General features: G+C 37.8%; 1 protein-coding gene and 3 long non-coding RNA genes across 5 annotated transcripts; 1 reads left to right on the top strand and 3 right to left on the bottom strand.

Annotated features, from left to right (window-relative positions):
- On the top strand, positions 1–977 carry LOC131007004 (uncharacterized). The gene is made up of 2 exons (XR_009095861.1): positions 1–354; positions 706–977. It is a non-coding gene; the product is annotated as an uncharacterized LOC131007004 (long non-coding RNA).
- Positions 978–5,555: 4,578 nt separating this feature from the next.
- On the bottom strand, positions 5,556–6,989 carry LOC131007003 (endo-1,4-beta-xylanase 5-like). The gene is made up of 3 exons (XM_057934145.1): positions 6,771–6,989; positions 6,072–6,646; positions 5,556–5,998 (listed from the first exon to the last, which is right to left on the bottom strand). The coding sequence occupies exons 2-3, from the start codon at positions 6,408–6,410 to the stop codon at positions 5,642–5,644; spliced, it is 696 nt and encodes a 231-aa protein (XP_057790128.1). The 5' UTR covers positions 6,411–6,646; positions 6,771–6,989; the 3' UTR covers positions 5,556–5,641.
- Positions 6,990–7,718: 729 nt separating this feature from the next.
- LOC131007002 (uncharacterized) lies at positions 7,719–10,621 on the bottom strand. Of its 2 annotated transcripts, XR_009095860.1 has the most exons (4): positions 10,125–10,621; positions 8,582–8,628; positions 8,246–8,471; positions 7,719–8,164 (listed from the first exon to the last, which is right to left on the bottom strand). It is a non-coding gene; the product is annotated as an uncharacterized LOC131007002 (long non-coding RNA). The 2 variants fall into 2 exon arrangements; XR_009095859.1 differs by having other exon boundaries at positions 7,719–8,471; positions 10,125–10,606.
- Positions 10,622–12,685: 2,064 nt separating this feature from the next.
- On the bottom strand, positions 12,686–15,692 carry LOC131007001 (uncharacterized). The gene is made up of 3 exons (XR_009095858.1): positions 15,434–15,692; positions 13,515–13,581; positions 12,686–12,911 (listed from the first exon to the last, which is right to left on the bottom strand). It is a non-coding gene; the product is annotated as an uncharacterized LOC131007001 (long non-coding RNA).
- Between the last annotated feature and the right edge of the window lie 4,947 nt (positions 15,693–20,639).

Below are 20,639 nucleotides of genomic sequence, written 5' to 3'. Positions count from 1 at the left end.
ATAAACTAACACCAAAATGAAATAATAATCTGGAATCTTCTAATTGGAAACGAAATAGTTCTTCTCCCTCTTTTCTCTTCTTTTCTTTTGTCACCTGCGTCTCTCTCTCTCCGTTCTCTCGCCGTCTGTCTCTTTCTCTCTCGTCCGGCGAGCGTGGCCGATCCTCGCCGCCTCCGGCGTGGCGAGGTCGGCACCCCTTCCTCCCCTCCTCTCCTTCCCCTCTTTTTTTTTATTTCTTCCCTTCAATCTAAAATCCCCAAATTCTAGGGATTTCTGCCTCCATTTTCCCTTTTGAAATCCGTCCCTCCGGCAAGGCCCGTCGCCGTCTTCGTCGCACCGCCACCCCTGCCTCAGGTATGCTCCCTCTCTCCGCTCTCCCTCTCGATCTCTCTCTCAACTTCTCTCTGTTTCTCGATCTCTCGCTCGCGGTGATGGCCACGCATCGCCGCTCTTGCTTCGTCTTTCTCTCTCTCTCTCTCTCTCTCTCTCTCTATCTCTCTCTCTCAATCTTCATCTCTCTCTGTTGGTAGCCACCGCGGACCGCCGTGGCGCAGGCAACGCCGACAGTCGCGCCTTTGCCGCGGTGGCTCACGTCTGCTGTTGCCGCTTGCCTCTTCTTCCTCCTCTGTTTCTGTTTCTCTTACCTTCTTTCTTTTCTAGTTTAATAGCTTGTTTAGCAAATCCCTAACTATTTCCTTATCTCAGGAATCGATGATTCAACTCCGGCGAGGCAGCCCGCCTCCTGATCAATGCTCAAGATTCTATTTTTTTCTACCTTTCTTATTGTAAATTTATGTTCTTTCATTGATTGATTATTGAAAAACTGAAGCTGTAATGGTTGGGGAAATCGTACTTTGCTTATAGAAATTAGAGTTAGAGATATCTGTTTGTGCTTAACTGGTGTAGCTATGTCTGTTTTCACTGCTTTTCTGTACATAAAGAATCTACTGTATTGAAAGAAAGACTACCTTCTTTGATGTCTGCTGTGGAGGATGTGTGTTTGAATGGATGATTGCTGCGTGTTTAAGATTGCAGAATGAGGAAGGAAAGGGTTTAACGTGAGAGGTGAGGGGATTTATACAAGCTGAAGTCGGTTGTGGAGTAGCCGCCTAAAAGCTACAACAAGCATGTTCCTCTATGAGCTAATCAGGCTTAATAGATCTAATTAGCAATTTAAAACTCTAATTAAAAGATATACTCCCTCCGTCCACGAAATGAGTATCCATATTTCCTTTTTCGTCCGTCCACGAAATGAGTACCCATTTTCCTTTTTGGCAAATGTACCCCACATATCTCTTTAATTAATACACTCAAAAAGTGGGACCCTTAAACTATTCACACTACACTCCATACATTTCTTAAAACCCGTGCCGTCCACAAATGAGTACTCATTTCGTGGACGGAGGGAGTAATTGATTTACTAATAAAATTGGGCTTGGGCCCTTTTTATATGACAATACTCCTGGCCCAAATAAATACTTATTGGGCTTCCTCACTATTTTCTTAACAGCCTTGGCCCAAATAAATAACTACTCGGCTGTGAATAAAAACTTGAGACAATTTAATTTGGGCTTTTGAAATAAAATTTTGGTCTAAAATAATGGAGTCTATAATTATAAGTCTCAATATAACTCAACTCAATTAGTATATTAAAATCTAATGTCTCAACTAATTAGCTATATACTAATAGATAATGACATGATTAGGGTGAGGCTATTACAAATGTCCTAGAAAACAACATGAATTCACGGAGTTACATCTTTATCATTGATAAAAGTAATTAATTAGAAAATAATTTTATTATTATTATTATTATTATTATTATTATTATTATTATTATTATTATTATTATTATTATTATTATTATTGTCTCGTCGTCGTCAATAGACTTTAGTTTACATTAACCTACTTTTTGCTTAGGGTTTCAAGATTTCCTTAGATAGAAAAGAATATGGCCACATAGTATTAAATAATACTCCTAGCTAAATTGTAATTATAAGGCGTAATTATAAGGCGTATTAGCCTGTAAATACTTTTCTCATTTTCTGGTTTTGCATCTCAATTTTAAAATCTGCCTATAAATACTTAAATTTTGTATTTTTTATAATTTTGCACCCGACGAATTTTTATCCCCAAATCGTTGATGACATGGCAGCCGAAATGATATTCCAAATCTTGCAATTACATGTTCTAGATCCCAAATTAACAACAAACTAATCTACTTCATTATGCATTTCAAACTTCTCTCTCAATTCAGTTGTCATGTTATTAACGATTTGGGGGCAAAAGTTCGTTGGGTGCAAAAATAGAAAAAGAATACACAGTTCAAGTATTTATCGGCAGATTTTAAAGTTGGAGTGCAAAACCAAAAAATGGGAAAAATTCGAGTATTTACATGCCAATATCCATAATTATAAAATTTTATTATGTTCTTATTTTACATACGCTGGAATAAATTATAGATATTGAAGTTTGCGTACATCAACACTAAAATGACAAATTAAAGTAATAATTTAATGAAATTAATCTTTGAAGTTAAAGAAATTTTCACCAATAAAACATATACACTACTTCACATTGGACAGATGTGTCATCACAAAAAAGGAAGAAAGGAAGGTATGGGCACCACTTTATAGGATTTCTTGAAGGCATAATTCATTGTCAGGTTCTCCAAGAAATACCATGTTACATAAATTAATCAATATACATATGAATCAACTTCAATAAAATTATAATCTATAGAAAAATAAATAATAAAAATAACGGCCCAATTTGCTTAGCATAAAATTAATGGATAGGTGGAGATTGATTAATTAAAACAAATAAAATATATCATAAAGTTAATTTTTCAAAGGAAATTGATATTTGGAGTATTTATATATGTCAAATCATGCATTACAAAGGGATAGATTATTTCTCTATTAAGACATGATATTATTACAAAGGTGTAGAAGAAATCTATTAGGCGATACCGAAATCTGACACATCATGCATTAATATTGGAGCAGTACATATGCAGTTCTGTAAATTTATCATTATTGAGTCTAATTAATCCTAATTTTCCATTTCAATTTGAGCTTGTTTTCGGAATAATTATCAATCTCGGACAAAAAACAAAGATGTTCTACTTTATACACAAATGCTATAAAAGTAGGATGTCAAATGCAGTTTTTGAAGTTTTGTGGCAAGACAACGAAATATTACTCAATTAATAATATGTTTTCCCTTTAATTTGATTATTAAATCGGGGTTCAAGCACCACACGAGATCAAATGGGGAATCAACATGACAAAAAAATAATAACGATCAAATAAGCAAATAAAATTAATTGTGATGGGCGTCAGAATCAATATCCAATAGTGTTTGGAGACAATAAAGAATGGGTAGGGTGGTTTAGTTTGCCTTGTCAAAATGAATTTGCCAAAATTAGTCGATTGACAATTATTAATGCATGTAATGTGATGTGACTGCCAAAAGAAAATGAACAATAAAATGAATTAATGATCGGCCCCTTTACTAAAAAAAGAAAAGAAAAAAGAAAAATAACAAATGAATAACTAATTTCTTGTGGTTGTAAAAATGTTGTGGGGTTTTTTTTTATTGAGAGAAAGGATGACGATGAGGACTGAATCTTAAATGATCTAAGTGTGCTACATATGGTGCGAGTGGATTGTAACTCAAAAAATTTATGTTGTGATTTTTTTTAATTAAATGCTACGGTTAAAAGACACATCACAAAGACGAAATTATCTCACAATGAAGAGGATACTCATAAGTTGTTTTAGGTTTAATGTTGATTCATAATTTGTGCCTGGTAATTTGAATTAAAAATTCCTCGTTAGGGGAGACTATTCGTTGATAGAAGGGATAGATTATTTCCCTATTAAGACATGATATTATTACAAAGGTGTAGAAGAAATCTATTAGGCGATACCGAAATCTGACACATCATGCATTAATATTGGAGCAGTACATATGCAGTTCTGTAAATTTATCATTATTGAGTCTAATTAATCCTAATTTTCCATTTCAATTTGAGCTTGTGTAGTAATAAGCATGGAAAATAAGTCAGTTTTTTTTAAAAAAATATATAATTTGATTAATATTCAATTTTTTTTTCTTTTCGATTTTACCCCAGTGCAAATTTTGGTTTGTCCCTACAAATATAACACAAAATAGAGATGAGAGATGCAAAATAATGCCAATTTGATAAATCTGTACTATATTAAAAAGAGAGTTCTCAATTTCAAATTGATTTCAAATCAATTTCAAAATTGAGTGGCAAATTTGTGATTATAATAAAATTATTAATGTGAATTATTTTTTATTTTTTTATATTAAACTAAAATATTTATCTTAAATTACAGTATTTTTTATTATATTTAGAATTTTTTATATAAAATTCAAATTAATATAAATTTTATATATAATAAAATATAAAAATATTTTTCGTGCGTTGCACGAGTGCAAATGCTAGTTATGATGTAAATGTTAATTTAGTAAAATAAAATAATTTCATTCCATTCCTAGAATTTATTTTTAGATACCAATCATAGGAATGGAATCAAACAAGGAATTACAATTCCATTCCTTTTGTATTCCTTATGCATACCAAGCAAAGGAATCACCAAGGTTTGTCATTCCTTTTCTCCCTTCATTCCATTCCTACCTTCATTCCATTCCACCCCCATTCCATTTCATCATACCAATCACCTCCTAAGTGATTATTCAGAGAGCGCACGATTGCTAGTGCGAGGAAATGCCAAAAAGATAGCTACGTGTTGACGGGTGAAACCCGTTTGAGTGATTAGAGTCGATTAATCATTCCTTTATTTTTTTTTATTTTTTGTGTAACAATTTTCTTCTTGATAGAGGTTAGAAGTCGATTACCCATATATAGTAGGTTTATTTTTGGGTTATTATTTATTTCAGTAAATTTCTTTGTTTCATTTCAGCCTACGTAGCTCTGTAGGTAATTTAAATAATTTACTGTGTAAAGCAACTTCTTAAGCAAGATTAATTGATATATTCAGATTTTTATGCTCTTCTCATTTACTCATGAGTAGTATCCATGATGTTCTAGCTAGGTTCTATTCAACTGCAAATTTTGTTCTTAGACTTTGGCCATCATTCCATCATATGACTGCGCGCACGATTCTTTTTCTTTCTATTGGAGAGATTTTTTTTTTTGCCTAATCATTTTCTTTTACCCTCTTTTGCCATGACTTATTCAATGTAAGAAACTTTAATGTATCGTTGCCAATTTTTGTAGGTGTATTGTTTATGTTACAATTTAAACTTTTACTATTTGCTTTTTTGTAGGTACTTTAGTGTAAGGCATATATACACTTGTTTGATTCTTTGGGGGTGCTGTCATGCAACTTTGAACTTTTCTTTCTTTGATATGAAAATCTCTAATTAAGATATCTTTACCCACATGATAACAAATTAATGGTGGTAGGTATTAATTAATTGCATTGCATCAATATCGCCTTCAATGCCTCATAACTTAATTATTTGTGGTACTATGGAAAAGATTGATTTAATCGCACATATATATGTAAATAAGGCCATGAAATTAAGATAGTGGAATTTGATTAAGATGCTACAGCGTCCATTTACAACAAAGTAACATAGATTCTCATGAAGGAGTCTTGAACCTAACAACGGACACGTCTCTGCGAGGCTTAAGATTAAACGTCTGTGGAGCGGGAGGTTGAGAGCCGTCGGGGAGAGTGATGCTGGCCTCATATTCGCCGTGGAAGAGCGAAGCTTCAAAGGCGCCACTGCGGTCGGTTTTCCCGTTAGCATCCGGCACCGTGATGAACTCGCTCATGAACTTGTCGACGGCATCGCCGGCCGGCAAGTTGTTGTAGTCGTTGTCGGTCAAGCACATCCTGAAGCATGAGATATTGGGCCACACTGCCGCCCACATTATAATGCCCTTCACATATGGATGCGAGTGAAGCTCGCGCAGCATCGGCTCCACATATTTAACCTGCCCAAAGTAATACACGATTTAGTGTTTATAATTATAATAGTTTGATTCATAAGTTGAGAAAAACAGTTACCATCCACGCATTTTTCTGAGTGTTGACATCAAACTCCGTGATCCAGATGCGCAATCCGGTGGCATGAAGCATATCAATCGACGCCCTGATGAAGGGGTAGTTTGGCTCAAGTATGAAATGGCTTTGGAGGCCAATCCCTAGAGGACCGCCGTAGCCTCCTTCTTTGAGCTGGTCGATCTTCTGCAGATATTGCCACGGGTTGGCTTTGGACTGGATGCTGCAATCCTCAATGACATTGAATTCATTGAGGAAGGGGATGGGATGAGGGTCCAGCTGCCGGAGGAGTCTGAAGACGTCGGTGCCGTTGTTGGTGACATTGCTGTACAAGGAGTAGTGCATGTTCTCGTTGATAACATCCCAGTGGATGAACTGCCCCTTGTACTTAGTCACTACCGACTTGACTCGCTTGAGGGCTACCTCGCGCAGACAGCATTTTCTGCCACTGTGCCTGGTACTTGGAGTCTTCCCATAGGATGTTGTGGCCCCGGAGCGTGATATGGTGCTTTTTCGCAAACTTCAGCATCGCATCCGGGACCGTGTAGTTCACCACCCCCGGGGTGATTTCGGTGAACTGCCTGAAAGTTTGAGGTAACAAAAAGAAAACAACATTGTGTTGATCACTTAAAATGAGAGTAAATTAAATCAATGTGTTAGTGTGAGATGGAACTAATAAGAAAACAACAGTGAGTAACAAATTACCATTTGAGCTCGTTTTCAAAAGCGGAATATTTGAACCCTTTCTCCAAGAACCATCTCTGGTATTCTTGGTTGTCCAGGATCGGCAGTTGGAAATGCTACAATAGCTACTGCCAAGTCAGCGTGCGGCAATAGCTACGCCGTCGTTTCCAACATTCACACGCCACGCTCCGACGGCCTTTCTCAGGCTTTCAACGTTGACAGAGACATACTGTACACCGTTTCAGATAGTTCATTAATTAATTACTTTTTGTTGCTACCACTAAGTTATTAATTGAAAAAGAATATTGATTAACATTACTTTGCAGCATGGTTCCAAGTTAGCGTGGGAGAAGTTCTGGTGCAAGTTAAGATAGTAACGAGCACCGGCAACCAAACCGCTAACTGGATTGTGGTAAAAGCCGGTTGCTGGACCATGCTGAAAGGTGGCTTCCATGTCAACGTTACTGAAGCAGCCGAGCTCCATTTTGAGGTCTCTCTCTCTCAATCTCTCTCTATATATATATCTCTCTCTCTCTTTCAATTATCTCTAATTAACATTAATTTATTTTGGTTGTGTGTCAAGACCAACTCCAGAGGATCTGATATGTGGGTTGGTAGCGTCTCGGTGCAGCCGTTCACTCAAGAAGAGTGAACTTGCCACCAGGCTCAAAGCCTTGAAAATGTACAATTCATAATTAATTAATGTGGAATCTGTGTTTAATTATATGTGAGATGATATGGTATATATGATGATATGCAGGTGCGCAAGGGGAAAGTGAGATTTGAAATTGTTGATCCATTGGAAAATCCAGTGGCTGACGCGGCTGTGCTGATCAAACAACACGAGCCGCATTTCCCCTTTGATCAAACACGGCTGTGTTTGATCCAATGCGGCTCGTGTTGTTTGATCAGCACAGCCGCGTCAGCCACTGGATTTTCCAATGGATCAACAATTTCAAATCTCACTTTCCCCTTGCGCACCTGCATATCATCATATATACCATATCATCTCACATATAATTAAACACAGATTCCACATTAATTAATTATGAATTGTACATTTTCAAGGCTTTGAGCCTGGTGGCAAGTTCACTCTTCTTGAGTGAACGGCTGCACCGAGACGCTACCAACCCACATATCAGATCCTCTGGAGTTGGTCTTGACACACAACCAAAATAAATTAATGTTAATTAGAGATAATTGAAAGAGAGAGAGAGATATATATATAGAGAGAGATTGAGAGAGAGAGACCTCAAAATGGAGCTCGGCTGCTTCAGTAACGTTGACATGGAAGCCACCTTTCAGCATGGTCCAGCAACCGGCTTTTACCACAATCCAGTTAGCGGTTTGGTTGCCGGTGCTCGTTACTATCTTAACTTGCACCGCAACTTCTCCCACGCTAACTTGGAACCATGCTGCAAATTAATGTTAATTAGTATTCTTTTTCAATTAATAACTTAGTGGTAGCAACAAAAAGTAATTAATTAATGAACTACCTGAAACGGTGTACAGTATGTCTCTGTCAACGTTGAAAGCCTGAGAAAGGCCGTCGGAGCGTGGCGTGTGAATGTTGGAAACGACGGCGTAGCTATTGCCGCACGCCGACTTGGCAGTAGCTATTGTAGCATTTCCAACTGCCGCCCATCCTGTCAGTTCGTCGTTGAATTCCGAATTCACGGCGATTCCTCCATAGTATTGCGGCGGCTTGGGCTTCACCACACACTGACAATATTTCATTCATTATTTTAATTGCGATTGCGAGTAATGGAAGAAGATCATGCATGTAAAGGAACAGATTGGTAGTAACAAAATGCATCAAGTTAGCTAATTACCCCAAGTGTGTATGAGTAATCATAGGGCACCGCATAAACTTCAAAAACTGACCAACAAAAATTAAAATAGATGTCAGTTTATATATATGATCATGAAAAACACAAAGAGAGAGAGAGAATAATATGTACCAAAGAAAAGAATAAATAATTGAAAACAATTCTCTTGAGTTAAGAACACCAACAATATTCTTACTCGTCTTTCTTTAATAATTGGAATTATAATTAAAACGAATTAAATCATAAATACTTTTATTGCAAAAATGTAATGCAATTTCATGTCATGCTTAGCATATAATAAGTAATTACTTAAAATATGCACATAATAATAATTTAATATTATTATACAAATTAAAATAATTAATCAAACTTAATAAGTCTAATTAATTAAAATAGTGCAGTCCATTTAGAAGAAGAAGCTGCACAGCCCAAATGAATAAATTAAGGGCCCAAGGAATTAAATAATAACATTGGCCCAACTGAAACACAAACAAAACTCGGCCCAGCACAAAAGCCCAACAGCCCAACCCTCAAGCCCTACACCCAAGCCCAACACCCAAACCCTTCTTCCCCCCTTCCCTCATCAGTCACGACTCACGCACACACATCAGTCACGACTCACACACACACTCGACTGCTCGGCCCTCTCTCTCAATCCTCGACTGATCCTCTCTCTCCCTCCTCTCGAAATTTCACCGCCGCCGGAGCTCGCCGGAGCAAGCGGCGACAGGTTCCAGCTCCCCTCTCCCTTCTCCCTTTTTCGGCGACTGCAACGACAGCCATCGCCGTCTCTCCCTCAGATCTCCGGCCGACAGCAGCAGATAGGCTGCCGCCGATTCTCCCTCGGCTCTCTCTCTCAAAATCGAAACCCACACCTCACTCCTTCCGAGTCGTCTTCCCCCTTGGAAACGGCGAGATCGCCGCTCCCTCCCTCTCTACTCTGCTCACCCTCCGTCCGTGGCTGGACGACAGCGGCAGGGCCGCCGCGCCCTGGCCTCCCTCCGTGAAAACTCAACCACTGCCCCAACCCATCTCTCTCTCTCTCTCTCTGTGACAGTGGCGAACCACCACCACCACCACCGGACGGACGGACGGACAGCAGCGATGAGCCACCGCCGCCTCCCTCGATTCTCCCTCATCCTCCTCAGTCAGCCTCCACTCCCTCTCTGAAACTTCCGGTGACAGCAGCCATGGCTGCCGCCGTCGACTCTCTCCTTCCCTCCACTGACTCAACCCGGCAGAAACACAAAACTGCAAAGGTCTCGACCCTTGTACCCAGACAGGGGCAGCGACCCGACTCAACAAGCACGACAAAGTTCAAGACTCCATTTTTCTTCTTTTATAAATCATGCTCTGATGTATGTACATATATATATATACAGATCATTTATACATCTCTACATTCGTATTAAAAGCTTGTTTGTGAATGTATATATGCTCGTGAATCTTGGTTGGGCAGCTGAGGTTTGTGTGTTTGTGAAAGTAAATGGAGGTGCCTCATTCAATACTGTAAAAGCAAAGTATTATAGTTGGAAGAAAATGAAACCTTGTGCTGATTGTGTTGAGGAGGAGCTCACTGAATTTGGGGTGTGTGGTCTGGATATGTGCAGCTGTTAAGGCTCTGTAACTTTAGTTCGTTCCCCTTTCTTTTGGAAGAGAGAACTTCGTGAATTGAGAAGTATTTGTGTGAAGGTGGAAGCATGAAAATTGGGCTGCACTATAGTCTTGAGTTGGCAGATAAAGCATGGCTTAAAGTTGGAGCTAATAGCATGGCTTAAAGTTGGCAGATAAAGCATGGCTTAAAGCATGGCTGATGGGAGAGATGAGTGTAAGTGAGTTGAGTGAGGATTTGACATATAAAATCTCTCAGGATAAAATTATCGAAACTGTAGAAATTCTTCAGGGTTGGCTAATTAAAAGCTCGTGAAAATGCTTGAATGTTAAATTAAATAAATATGAAATGCATATAAATTTAATAACTAAATTTACAAAAGCTTTTGTAAATCATTTTTGTTGCAATTAAAATAAATTCATTTTCTTTATCCGGCATGAATCATCTTAAATCTAAGTTCAAAATTATTCTAAACTTAGGTCGAGGAAACGGGTATTACACTCGTCCTTCCCCTTCCCAATTTAATTTTGCTGTGAGCTCTCATTGCTGTGCTGGCCTCTACAGGTGTGAAGTCTGTGTTTGTTTACATTTACATTATAGCTTTCCAAAAATAGAAAAATGCTAAGAATAGATACAACTTTAGCATTTAATTAAAAAAAAACTCAGTCTCCAAATGTCACAGCCCGCCTTAACTAAGGATAGTTAAGCCTAGGGCTGTCTAAATGGTTATCGGGTTTTGGGTATCCAATTAACCGAACCGAAATTCACGGGTTCGGGTATCCAATAACCGAAATTTTCGGGTAATGGATCGGTTTCGGTTATTGATTTTACAAAATTTTCGGTTATCGGTTAACCCGATAACCGATTCGGGTTAACCGAATAACCGAATTTTTTTTAATTAATTATTTAATATATATATATATATATATATATATATAGTATATATTTTAATTATTAATTGGTAGAAAATTAGAAATTAAAAAATTTGGAGGAACCCTAGTCCTCAAGTCCAACTCCCGTCAGTTCACAGATCCCTCTTCCTCTTCCCCAATCCCGTCTCCCTCCCCTCTCCGACCGTCCAACGCCGTCCGTCGCCTCTGTGAGCCACCCTCCGTCCGAATCAGTCCATGCCGCTCCGCCCTTCGAATTCTGAGCCGCCCTGCTCTTCGAATTCTAAATCAATCCACGCCGCTCCGCGACGCAGCTCCGCCACGCCGCCGCGCCACTTCGATGTCCGTTCGTCGCCTGGTAAGTCCTCTTCCTGTATCAGCTAATTAACGCTCAATTAACGCCCAGTTTAATGCTTCCCTTTGTATGTAGATATGTAGTTATGTTGTGAACTATGAATTGTGGTCGAATGCTGCTTCATAATTATCTGAATACATCAAAGAATGTAGTTATGTTGCACCAATTTGTAGCTTTCGTATGCATTGTGTGTTGTGTGCTGATATATAGCTTTGCTTTGAATTGCTAGGAGTAAGCATTTTCAAATGTAAGGTGATGTCAAGTATCTTCCACTTGTTTGATATCTAGTTTCAGTCGGATTTTACTTTTTCTGGTGCAAATCTGCTGAGATATATTCTTTCACTTGAGCAAAGCTCTTTCGATCCTACTAGATTACTTTGCTGGGTTCTACAAGATCCACCCAAAATTCACTTCATATATGTAATACTTGCGGCATATTAAAATAGTTAATTAGTCTTCCCAGAATTAATGTAGAATTGTAGATGTAGCTCTTTTAGTTATCATACTTCAACTTTCTTGCAACCTTTAATTATCTGAAATTTTGAACATCAAATAATTGCATTATGTTGCACCAGTTTATACCAATCACTTAACTGCTTGGAATTGCTTTGGATTTGTTATGAGCTGGAATTGTATCTTAACTTTTGTAGATCAAATGGAAGCTTCACAAGCTCATACTCAACAAGTTTCAAATGTCCCTTCAAATGCAAATCCAAATGGACAAGAAGAAGAACCCCAATCTCAGTCATTATGAGTTATTATGCATTGTTGTCGTTATTTTTTTATTTTTATTTTTTTTAAATCGATTCTTAGCTAAAATAAAATTATGATATATTCAAAGTACAAGAATGAGCTTTAATTTAGTGGATAAGTTGCTCTGTGTGTTTTTTGGAGACCAGAGTTCAAATCCTCTAACTAGCAAATTATTTGAATTTTATTTTTTAAATGGGTATTTCGGATACCCAAATAACCCAATCGGTTAACCGAAACGGTTATTGGGTAACCGAACACCTAAAACGGTTCGGGAACGGTTATTGAAATTTGGCAATTTCGGGTTCGGGTAACCGAAAATTCGGGTACGGGTAACCGAACCCGAACCGATCGACACCCCTAGTTAAGCCGAGTGATCTACGACTAGGGATGGGGTTAAAGAATAAGGGAAAGAAAGGGGCATCATTTGAAACCGTAAATCTTACTTAACTTAAGAAAAATCATCGTATTTACTCATTAATACTCTTTTGAACAGTCTATGAAAGACAACATAAAACTTAATTAATATCATTAATCAAGTTATACATCATATGAAACCATTCTCTTAAGACTCAAAGTATGACATAACATACTATAACATCAACAACATCTTGCAGCGGAAAGTAGCTAGACATATGTATGAAGACATATTCTAGACAGGTTAACTATTTATTAACAACCCTGGAGACTCCGCTCATTGCAGCACCATCATCACATCAGCTCAACCTGCACATTTAGAAAACATATGCAGGGCTGAGTACATAAGCACTCAGTGGGCACGTATGGCTAGGTATAAAAATACATGCTTCAAAACTGTAAATTGTCATGCCATCATAATCAGTACAGCAAGGGAGTTTTTTCGCTAAAAATGCCCAAGCTTACTAAGTTCATTTGTGATTCTTAAAGTTCGTCTGATCAGACTAAGTTCTTTTGTAATCTATCATATCTGAAACTGTGTGCCGGAGAGGTGGCCACCTCTCACGGTCACTTGACCGGCCAACCCGCTAGATGACTCACGGTCACTGGTGTACACTAGCCCTGGCAGGATAGCTATCAACTGCTCAGGACCCGAATTCGATTGCATCATTGGCAAAGCCAAAGCAGATAGATATCATACTAAAATTGAAACATTTTATGGCAAGACAATAGTTGAAATAACTTTAACTCAAAGATTTTGTCATGAAATAACTTGCTTGAACGTAACATTTAAACTCATTTGATATATATGAAACTGAAATTAACAGTTAGATCATCTCATGCATTCATTCGTATAAGAGGCCTACGACACGCAGGGGATCTCTATATACGTATAGTAAAAGTAATGCCCACCTCGTTGTGTCTCTGTATCAATGAGTAACGTCACTCTCTCCCTCAAGTCGTTACTTCCCAAAAGGACCTTCATCGTTATGAAGAATTGGTGAGAAGTTATAAAAGAAACCTCGATTAATAATCTAATTTCTTTTATGAAACATTAGTATCTCTAATGTTCATCTCTCTTGATTGTTAATCAATATAACAATTATTATCTCTCGTCATTACTCATTAATTATAACATCCTTATGTTATAATTAGCAGCGCTTCAATTAAAAGAAATATTTAACACATCGAAAAGTCCACTTTCTTAGCAGATCTATTCGCTCTCATCTCGTCTAATTAACCAATTAGAAAGTTAAACTTTCCATTAGGCATGTATTTGAGTCACGGGTCAACAAGAATCGACTATGCTCAAATTCTAATTTCACTAAAAATTTCGACATGACCTATTCATATATAATGTCAGCCACGAGATTTCAACGCGTGAATCTCACTACGTGAACTCGTCTCTCGACTCAAAACTTAACATCTTGACATCTTTTCAACGCAAACCAAACAATTCAAAATCATCAAAACTCTTTATCAGTAAACTATCATTTATACTCGACACCAATTGTTCGAGTGTCAGATACCAACATTTATGTGCGTTAATCATAACTCTCACAACTCACACCATTTAGTCATATCGTATCATCCATCAAAACAAATATAATCAAGTTGTTTTCTAGAAAGTTTTGCTGTTTTTGTGTCATCTTTAAAAATTCATAACAACCAACTCAATCATCATAAACTCTCATACCAATTGATCTCAAAAACTTCATGAAGTGTAGTTCACTCTAAAAATGGTAGTTAACCAAAAAGGTTAAAGGTTTTTGGAGATATTGCTCTTTTAGTGCAGGCTGTCAAAGATTGACAGTTTCTGCAAATTTTGTTTAGGCCATTAGAAACCAAGGCAAACCTTAATAAAATTCCATCAAATTTAATCAGCCAAAACTAAAGGTATCCTTGAAGATTTGGTTAAAATTTCACAAGAGAAAACATTCATATGATCTGCCAAATAAACAATGAAACTCATACACTTTTACTGTTGGAAAAATATGACAGCAGAACAGGGCATTTTTGAAATAATAAACTGCTCTATTTCAGAGGTCATAAAAATCGAAATCTTATGTTTTCAGAAAAGTATTGAAGTCTAGTTTCGTTTAAAAAAAACGGTGATGCAAAATCCTTCATGGATTAATAGATATAAACGTTTTTGTGAAGTCTACCAACAGTTGACAGATTCTGTCAAGGGTTTTTCAAAATATCTTTAAAATAGCAAACATCATCCAAAAGACATGAAATTTTGCAGCGACGAAATACACATATCATAGATAAACATACTAAAATTTCAGAGCCATCAAGCAATGAAAACTCATCGAAACATAAGCTTGAAACTGCTGTAAAATTTTGACAGAATTCCAGTTTTAATTTCGTTCAACAATTATCATCCATAAATTGTAAATCAATTAGCATGCTCATGTGATATCGTAGAACACATATACGCAATAATATTCATTATGCAACGTCTCAAACTTCACGAATTTAAATAATCATACTCTAAAAATTTATACAATTTTCGTGCTTGGAAAAATACGAATTTAATATATATCGATTCTAGCATACCCCTAAGCACAAATATCAAGTCAAAACGATCAAACAAAATCGAAAGACAATCTAATATGTGAAAAACGGGGCTGCCCTCATGGGTTTCATAGCTACGGTTCGTTCCGTTCTTACTCCCTTCATTAAACATGCTCAACATCTACCCAAGAACAACATACTAAAATTTCACGACGATCCGACGTCGTTTCAAAATAAAGTCGAGAATCGACGTTTTTCGACGTCGACGAAAATCGAAAAGAAAACCATCAAAACGTAGGTAGAGATCTTACCTACTTAGATACGTGATCGAAAAGATGATCGGTGCTCGTCTCGGTGCTCAAATCGGAGCTTGAAACCTCCGTCCAAGCTAAAAATGGTGTTTGGCGTGATAAGTAGGTGTTTTGGGTGTTGTGTGTGTGAGAGAGCAAAGATGATTGGAGTGTGTTGGCTGAATTCAGCCGTGAGTGAGGTAGATAAAGGGGTGTTGGGTGGTTTGGGGGGTGGTTTTGGTGGGGTAGCCTTAGATATTTAAGATATTAACCCGTTAGTCGTTAAATATCCCGTTTCGTCTCGTTTTAACGACTAATTACCCACATTCTTCGTTACTCACCCTCTTAACTCCTACTCACTTTCATTACACTCGTAATTCTATATAAATATAGAAAACGCAAGCTCGTTCTCGAAATTCTGATAAACGAGCTTGGTTCGTTTATCGAGAAATCCCGATTTACTATTCACTTGTCGTCCAAAAATAAAAACTTTCATTATTGGACTCGTATCGAAAAATTAAGAATATTTCTCGACGACGTGCACGTAAGATTTTGAAAGTCGACAAAAAGACGAAATAGCAGTATTTTACTATTCATCGTCAAAAAGTCAAAAATTTCAAAACGTCTTAACGGACTCAGATCTCACTTCCGAGCTCACCGTTCTCATTCAAATAATTATCTCGAATTATTCAAATACTCAAACTCAATTACGGATATAAAATCACACATCATCCTCACATCATCAAAAGAACATCTCAACATCTTTAAAATATAACAACAAAACTTCATATAACTCCTCATCTCTATACAAAGTAATCAAACAAGGGATCTTATACCCTACTTACTCAAACTTAAGCAATTAAACACGTCATCAAAAGCCCGGGTATTACATACCCTCCCCCTTAAAATAAATTTCGTCCCGAAATTTGTACCTCTTGTAAATGTTTCGGGTACTTTTCTCACATCTTATCCTCAAGCTCTCTTTCCACTTCTTTCTTAACTATCATATCTCCATTGGACCTTATCCAATGCAATCGACTTATTACTCAATTGCCGAATTTTATGATCTAACATCATCTGAGGTCTCTCTTCATAACTCAAGTCTGGTTCTAAGATCATTTCTTCTTAGTAAACCACATGGTTTGGGTCGAAAATATATATCCTCTCAATTGTGACACGTGAAACACGTTATGCACATTTCCAAAGTTAGGTGACAAAGCCAACCTATACGCTATTGGACCTATCTTTTGCAATATCTCGTAAGGACTTATAACTCTGGGTCTAAGCTGTCCTTTAACTCCAAATCTATTCATCCCCTTTGAGGGTGAAACCTTCAAGAAAACTTTGTCTCCTATCTCGAAACTTTATCTCACGTCTTATATGCAAACTCAATTAGTGGCAACACATTCTCCCGATTTACTCCTCTATCAAGGATAGTAGTTCTTATCATATCTTCTATCGTCTGCTATGCTAAAATTCATCCTTGTACCCAACTCTTTCTGTAACTCATCCAAATACGTGATGTAAATTTTTTTTTTTAGGTAATCTACACTGGTACTCAATGCAATCTTATAATGTCACGAACATACAATTGTGCTAACTTATCTGGTCCATACGCGATTAGGATCAGTATGAAATGTGCAGATTTTGTTAGTCGATCTACAATCACCCAAATTGTTGTATTTCCTCTTTGACTTTTCGGTAAAGCTGTCACAAAATCCATCGCTATGTGATCCCATTTCCACTCGGGAATCTCCAACGGTTTTAACTTCCCATATGGTCGTTGGTGTAATGCTTTCACTTGCTGACAAGCTAAGCATCGCTCTACAAACGAAGCTATGCCTCATTTCATTCCGTCCCACAAAAATCTATTTTTTTTACAACCTGATACATCTTTGTGCCTCCTGGGTGGGCGGTGTAAGGCGTGTCATGAGTCTCACTCATGATCGTATTCTTAAGTTCATCATCGCGGGGAATGCATATTCTCCCCTCAAATAAGATAGCATTGTATGATGCTTTTTTGGTAACTCTTGAGATCTCCTGCTCTTATCCTTTCTCGTAACTTGTTCATTGTCTCATCTTTCATTGTGCTTCAATCACCATTTTCCTCAAACTAGGCATCGTCGCAACAATACTCGCTATCGTCCCTGGTGGTTTTATCATCTCTATCTTTATCTTGTCAAAGTCCTTTATAAGCTCATCTTCTCTCGTGAGAAGACATCCTAACTTTGACGAGACCTTTCGGCTCAATGCATCGGCTACTACATTGGCCTTGCCAGGGTGATAATTAATGTCGCAGTTAACATCCTTTACTAATTCGAGCCATCACCTTTGCCTCGTGTTAATATCCTTATGCTCGAAAAAGTATTTCAAAGTTTTGTGGTTCGTGAAAATCTCACATCTAACTCCGTAGAGATGATGTCTCCAAATTTTCAGGGCATGCACAACGGCTGCAAGCTCTAAATCATGCGTTGGATAATTTATCTCGTGGGGTCTAAGTTGTCGTGATGCATAGACTATAACTCTTTCTTCTTGCATCAAAACACATCCTAGCCCACTCTCTAACGCATCTGCGTAGATGGTATACTCTTTATCCATTTCTAGGACTATCAGCACTGGTGCTGTAGTCAATTTCCTTTAAGCTCTTAAAAACTCTTTTCACACTCCTCTTTCCAATTGTATTTAGCTTATTTTCTAAGTAATTGTGTCATCGGTTTTGCTATCGTGGAAAATCCTTCAATAAACCTCTGATAGTATCCTGCTAAGCCTAAAAAGTTGAGAATCTTGTTAGGCGTAGTTGGTGATCTCCACTCATGTACAACTTGTACCTTGACGGGGTCAACTTTAATTCTTTCGGATGATACAATATGTCCTAGAAAAGTTACTTCGTTCAACCAAAACTCGCACTTGGTGAATTTGGCAAAAAGCTTCTCAACTCTTAGCGTTTCCAACATCGTTCTCAAATGTTTTGGCGCTCCTGCTCATTCTTCGAATAGATGAGAATATCATCTATGAAAACTAGGATAAATTTATCCAGTTATTGATGGAACACTCGATTCATGTGATCCATGAAAACTACTGGTGCCTTCGTCAAACCGAATGGCATAACTATGAACTCATAGTGCTCATACCTCATTTGAAAAGCTGTCTTAGGTGTATCCTCCTGTCAAAATTTGAACTAGTGGTATTATGATCTCAAGTCAACTTTCAAGAAAAACTCGCTCCTCGTAATTGATCAAACAAGTCATCTATCCTCGGCAAAGGATATTTGTTCTTGAGTGTCAATTTATTCAGCTCTCGATAATCTTTGTACCTTCTCAACGTGTCATCCTTCTTTTTGACAAAAAGGACTGGTGCTCCCCACGGAGATACACTAGGTCTAATAAAACCTAACTCGAGCAATTCTTGTAGCTGAATCTTCAGCTCTCGTAGCTCCTTAGGCGTCATTCTATAGGGTGCCTTCGACACTAGTGCTGATCCAGGTTCTAGGTCGATAGTGAACTCCAACTATCTTGTTGGTGGCAATCCTGGTAAGACCTCGGGAAATACATCTCTATATTCCCTTACCACTACTACATCCTCAAAGTTTTTACTTGATTCTCCTTCATCATTCAAGTAAACTAGGTAAGCTTGTGCTCCTTTCTTCTTTACCAATTTCGACGCCTGAAGTGCCGAAATGATTGGAACTCTCTTCTTTCTATCAATGCCGTGAAAACATGTCTGTTCCTTCCCAGGTGGTTGGAAAGCTATCTGTCTCTTCTTACAATCAATCGGGCCAAAGTTCTCTGCTAACCATTCCATCCTTAGAATAATGTCTACGTTCCACATATGCATTAAGTGCAAGGTTCTTGCTTTCATCTTTAGTGATCCTAACTCCAGCTCTAAGTTAGAAATCATGTGAGAAACTATAGTAGCTCTTCCTACAGGAGTGATTACTCTCAACTCGGGACTAGCTTGTTTTGGTTCGAGTTTGAAGGTAACATGCTTCAACCAATTAAAGAATGCGAAGCTCCTGTATTAAACAGGATTCTAACTGGTGCATCCAATAACTTGCCCATACTACCTTAAAGTCCTGCCTTAAACCAGCACTTAAAACTCAGACATCTCTTCATCATTATCCATCTTCTGATGAGCGAACGTGTTAGCTCACAGAATTCTCGATTATACTCTACAACCGATTTCTTTCCTTGCATCAAACTTCGATAATCAGCCTCTCGCTGCTTACTGTACTCCTCGGTACATACTTCTCAAGAGTAGTCTTCAATTGTTCTCAGGTGTAGTTTACCAGTTGCTCGGGTGTTAAAGTCCTCTGACGTGCCTCTCACTGGTCTTATACATCAAAAGAATCTACTAGGATAACTCAAAAGTTGTAAGGGTTCAACCCTAGAATGACATCAAAACAAATTATTCAAGAGACTCAAATGAATGACCAGAGGGTGGAATGAAGTAACTACCAGGTCGAACAAAAATGACCTAGAGTAAGAACCCATCTGGCTTTTCAACAGAAAGTTGAAACACGTGGGTTTATAAACCCAAAACACGTCTACTGAGATTTGGATCATGCGGACTGGCCAGGTCCAACATAATCACTCCCCAGTCACACGGGATATACTATCCCGAACTTGGAAATTCTGTGTCTTCTAAACCCTCAACATACTATACATAACAAAACTTAAGTTCACACCAGCAAGCTAAAAGCTTAAACTCAGGGTCCTATGTTCTAGACTCTTGTTTCGAAAGTTCAATATTTTTTTTACTCTCCTCTCATGTTGCGGTGGTGGTGGCGGAGTATTATCCCGCCTATCCTTCACATCACACTCTTGATGACATCTTTGAGGCATTTTTGAAATCACAAAAGGAAAACTCAACTCGACCAACGCTCTAAGCATCCTCAAAACTCAAGTTCAATTTACTAACTCAACTTTAAGGAAACCCTCACGGTCACCTTAACATTCATCTGTAAGGCAATAAGCACTCACGAAATGCTAACAAAAAGACCACTCGAGTCCACAAAATATATCCATCAGTAGAATGCCTCTTTTTAGAGGGCTTACATAAAGGGGTTATTTAAACCCTACAAAAACCATAGTATCTATCGTAATGTCCCTTCTAAATCGACACCATTAATAGTACTATGTCTCGGTCTGGACCTCCTACGGTAATTGCTACCAGTTAACTCATCTAGTTGCTACTTTAGCACACTAGGAACATCCATCTATTTAACATC

The sequence above is a fragment of the Salvia miltiorrhiza genome, chromosome 1 (genome assembly GCF_028751815.1).
Source record: "Salvia miltiorrhiza cultivar Shanhuang (shh) chromosome 1, IMPLAD_Smil_shh, whole genome shotgun sequence".
NCBI classification, from domain to species: domain Eukaryota; kingdom Viridiplantae; phylum Streptophyta; class Magnoliopsida; order Lamiales; family Lamiaceae; genus Salvia; species Salvia miltiorrhiza.
Note: the sequence above shows the minus strand (reverse complement) of the source record. Positions and strands in the feature narration are given on the sequence as shown.

What these genes read in the sequence shown, in the direction of transcription:
- LOC131007003 (XM_057934145.1), bottom strand. Translation starts at nt 6,410, where the DNA reads ATGCACTACTCCTTGTACAGCAATGTCACCAACAACGGCACCGACGTC. An exon ending in CTCAGAAAAATGCGTGGATG is followed by an intron (nt 5,999 to 6,071) that starts GTAACTGTTTTT and finishes TACTTTGGGCAG; the next exon opens with GTTAAATATGTGGAGCCGAT.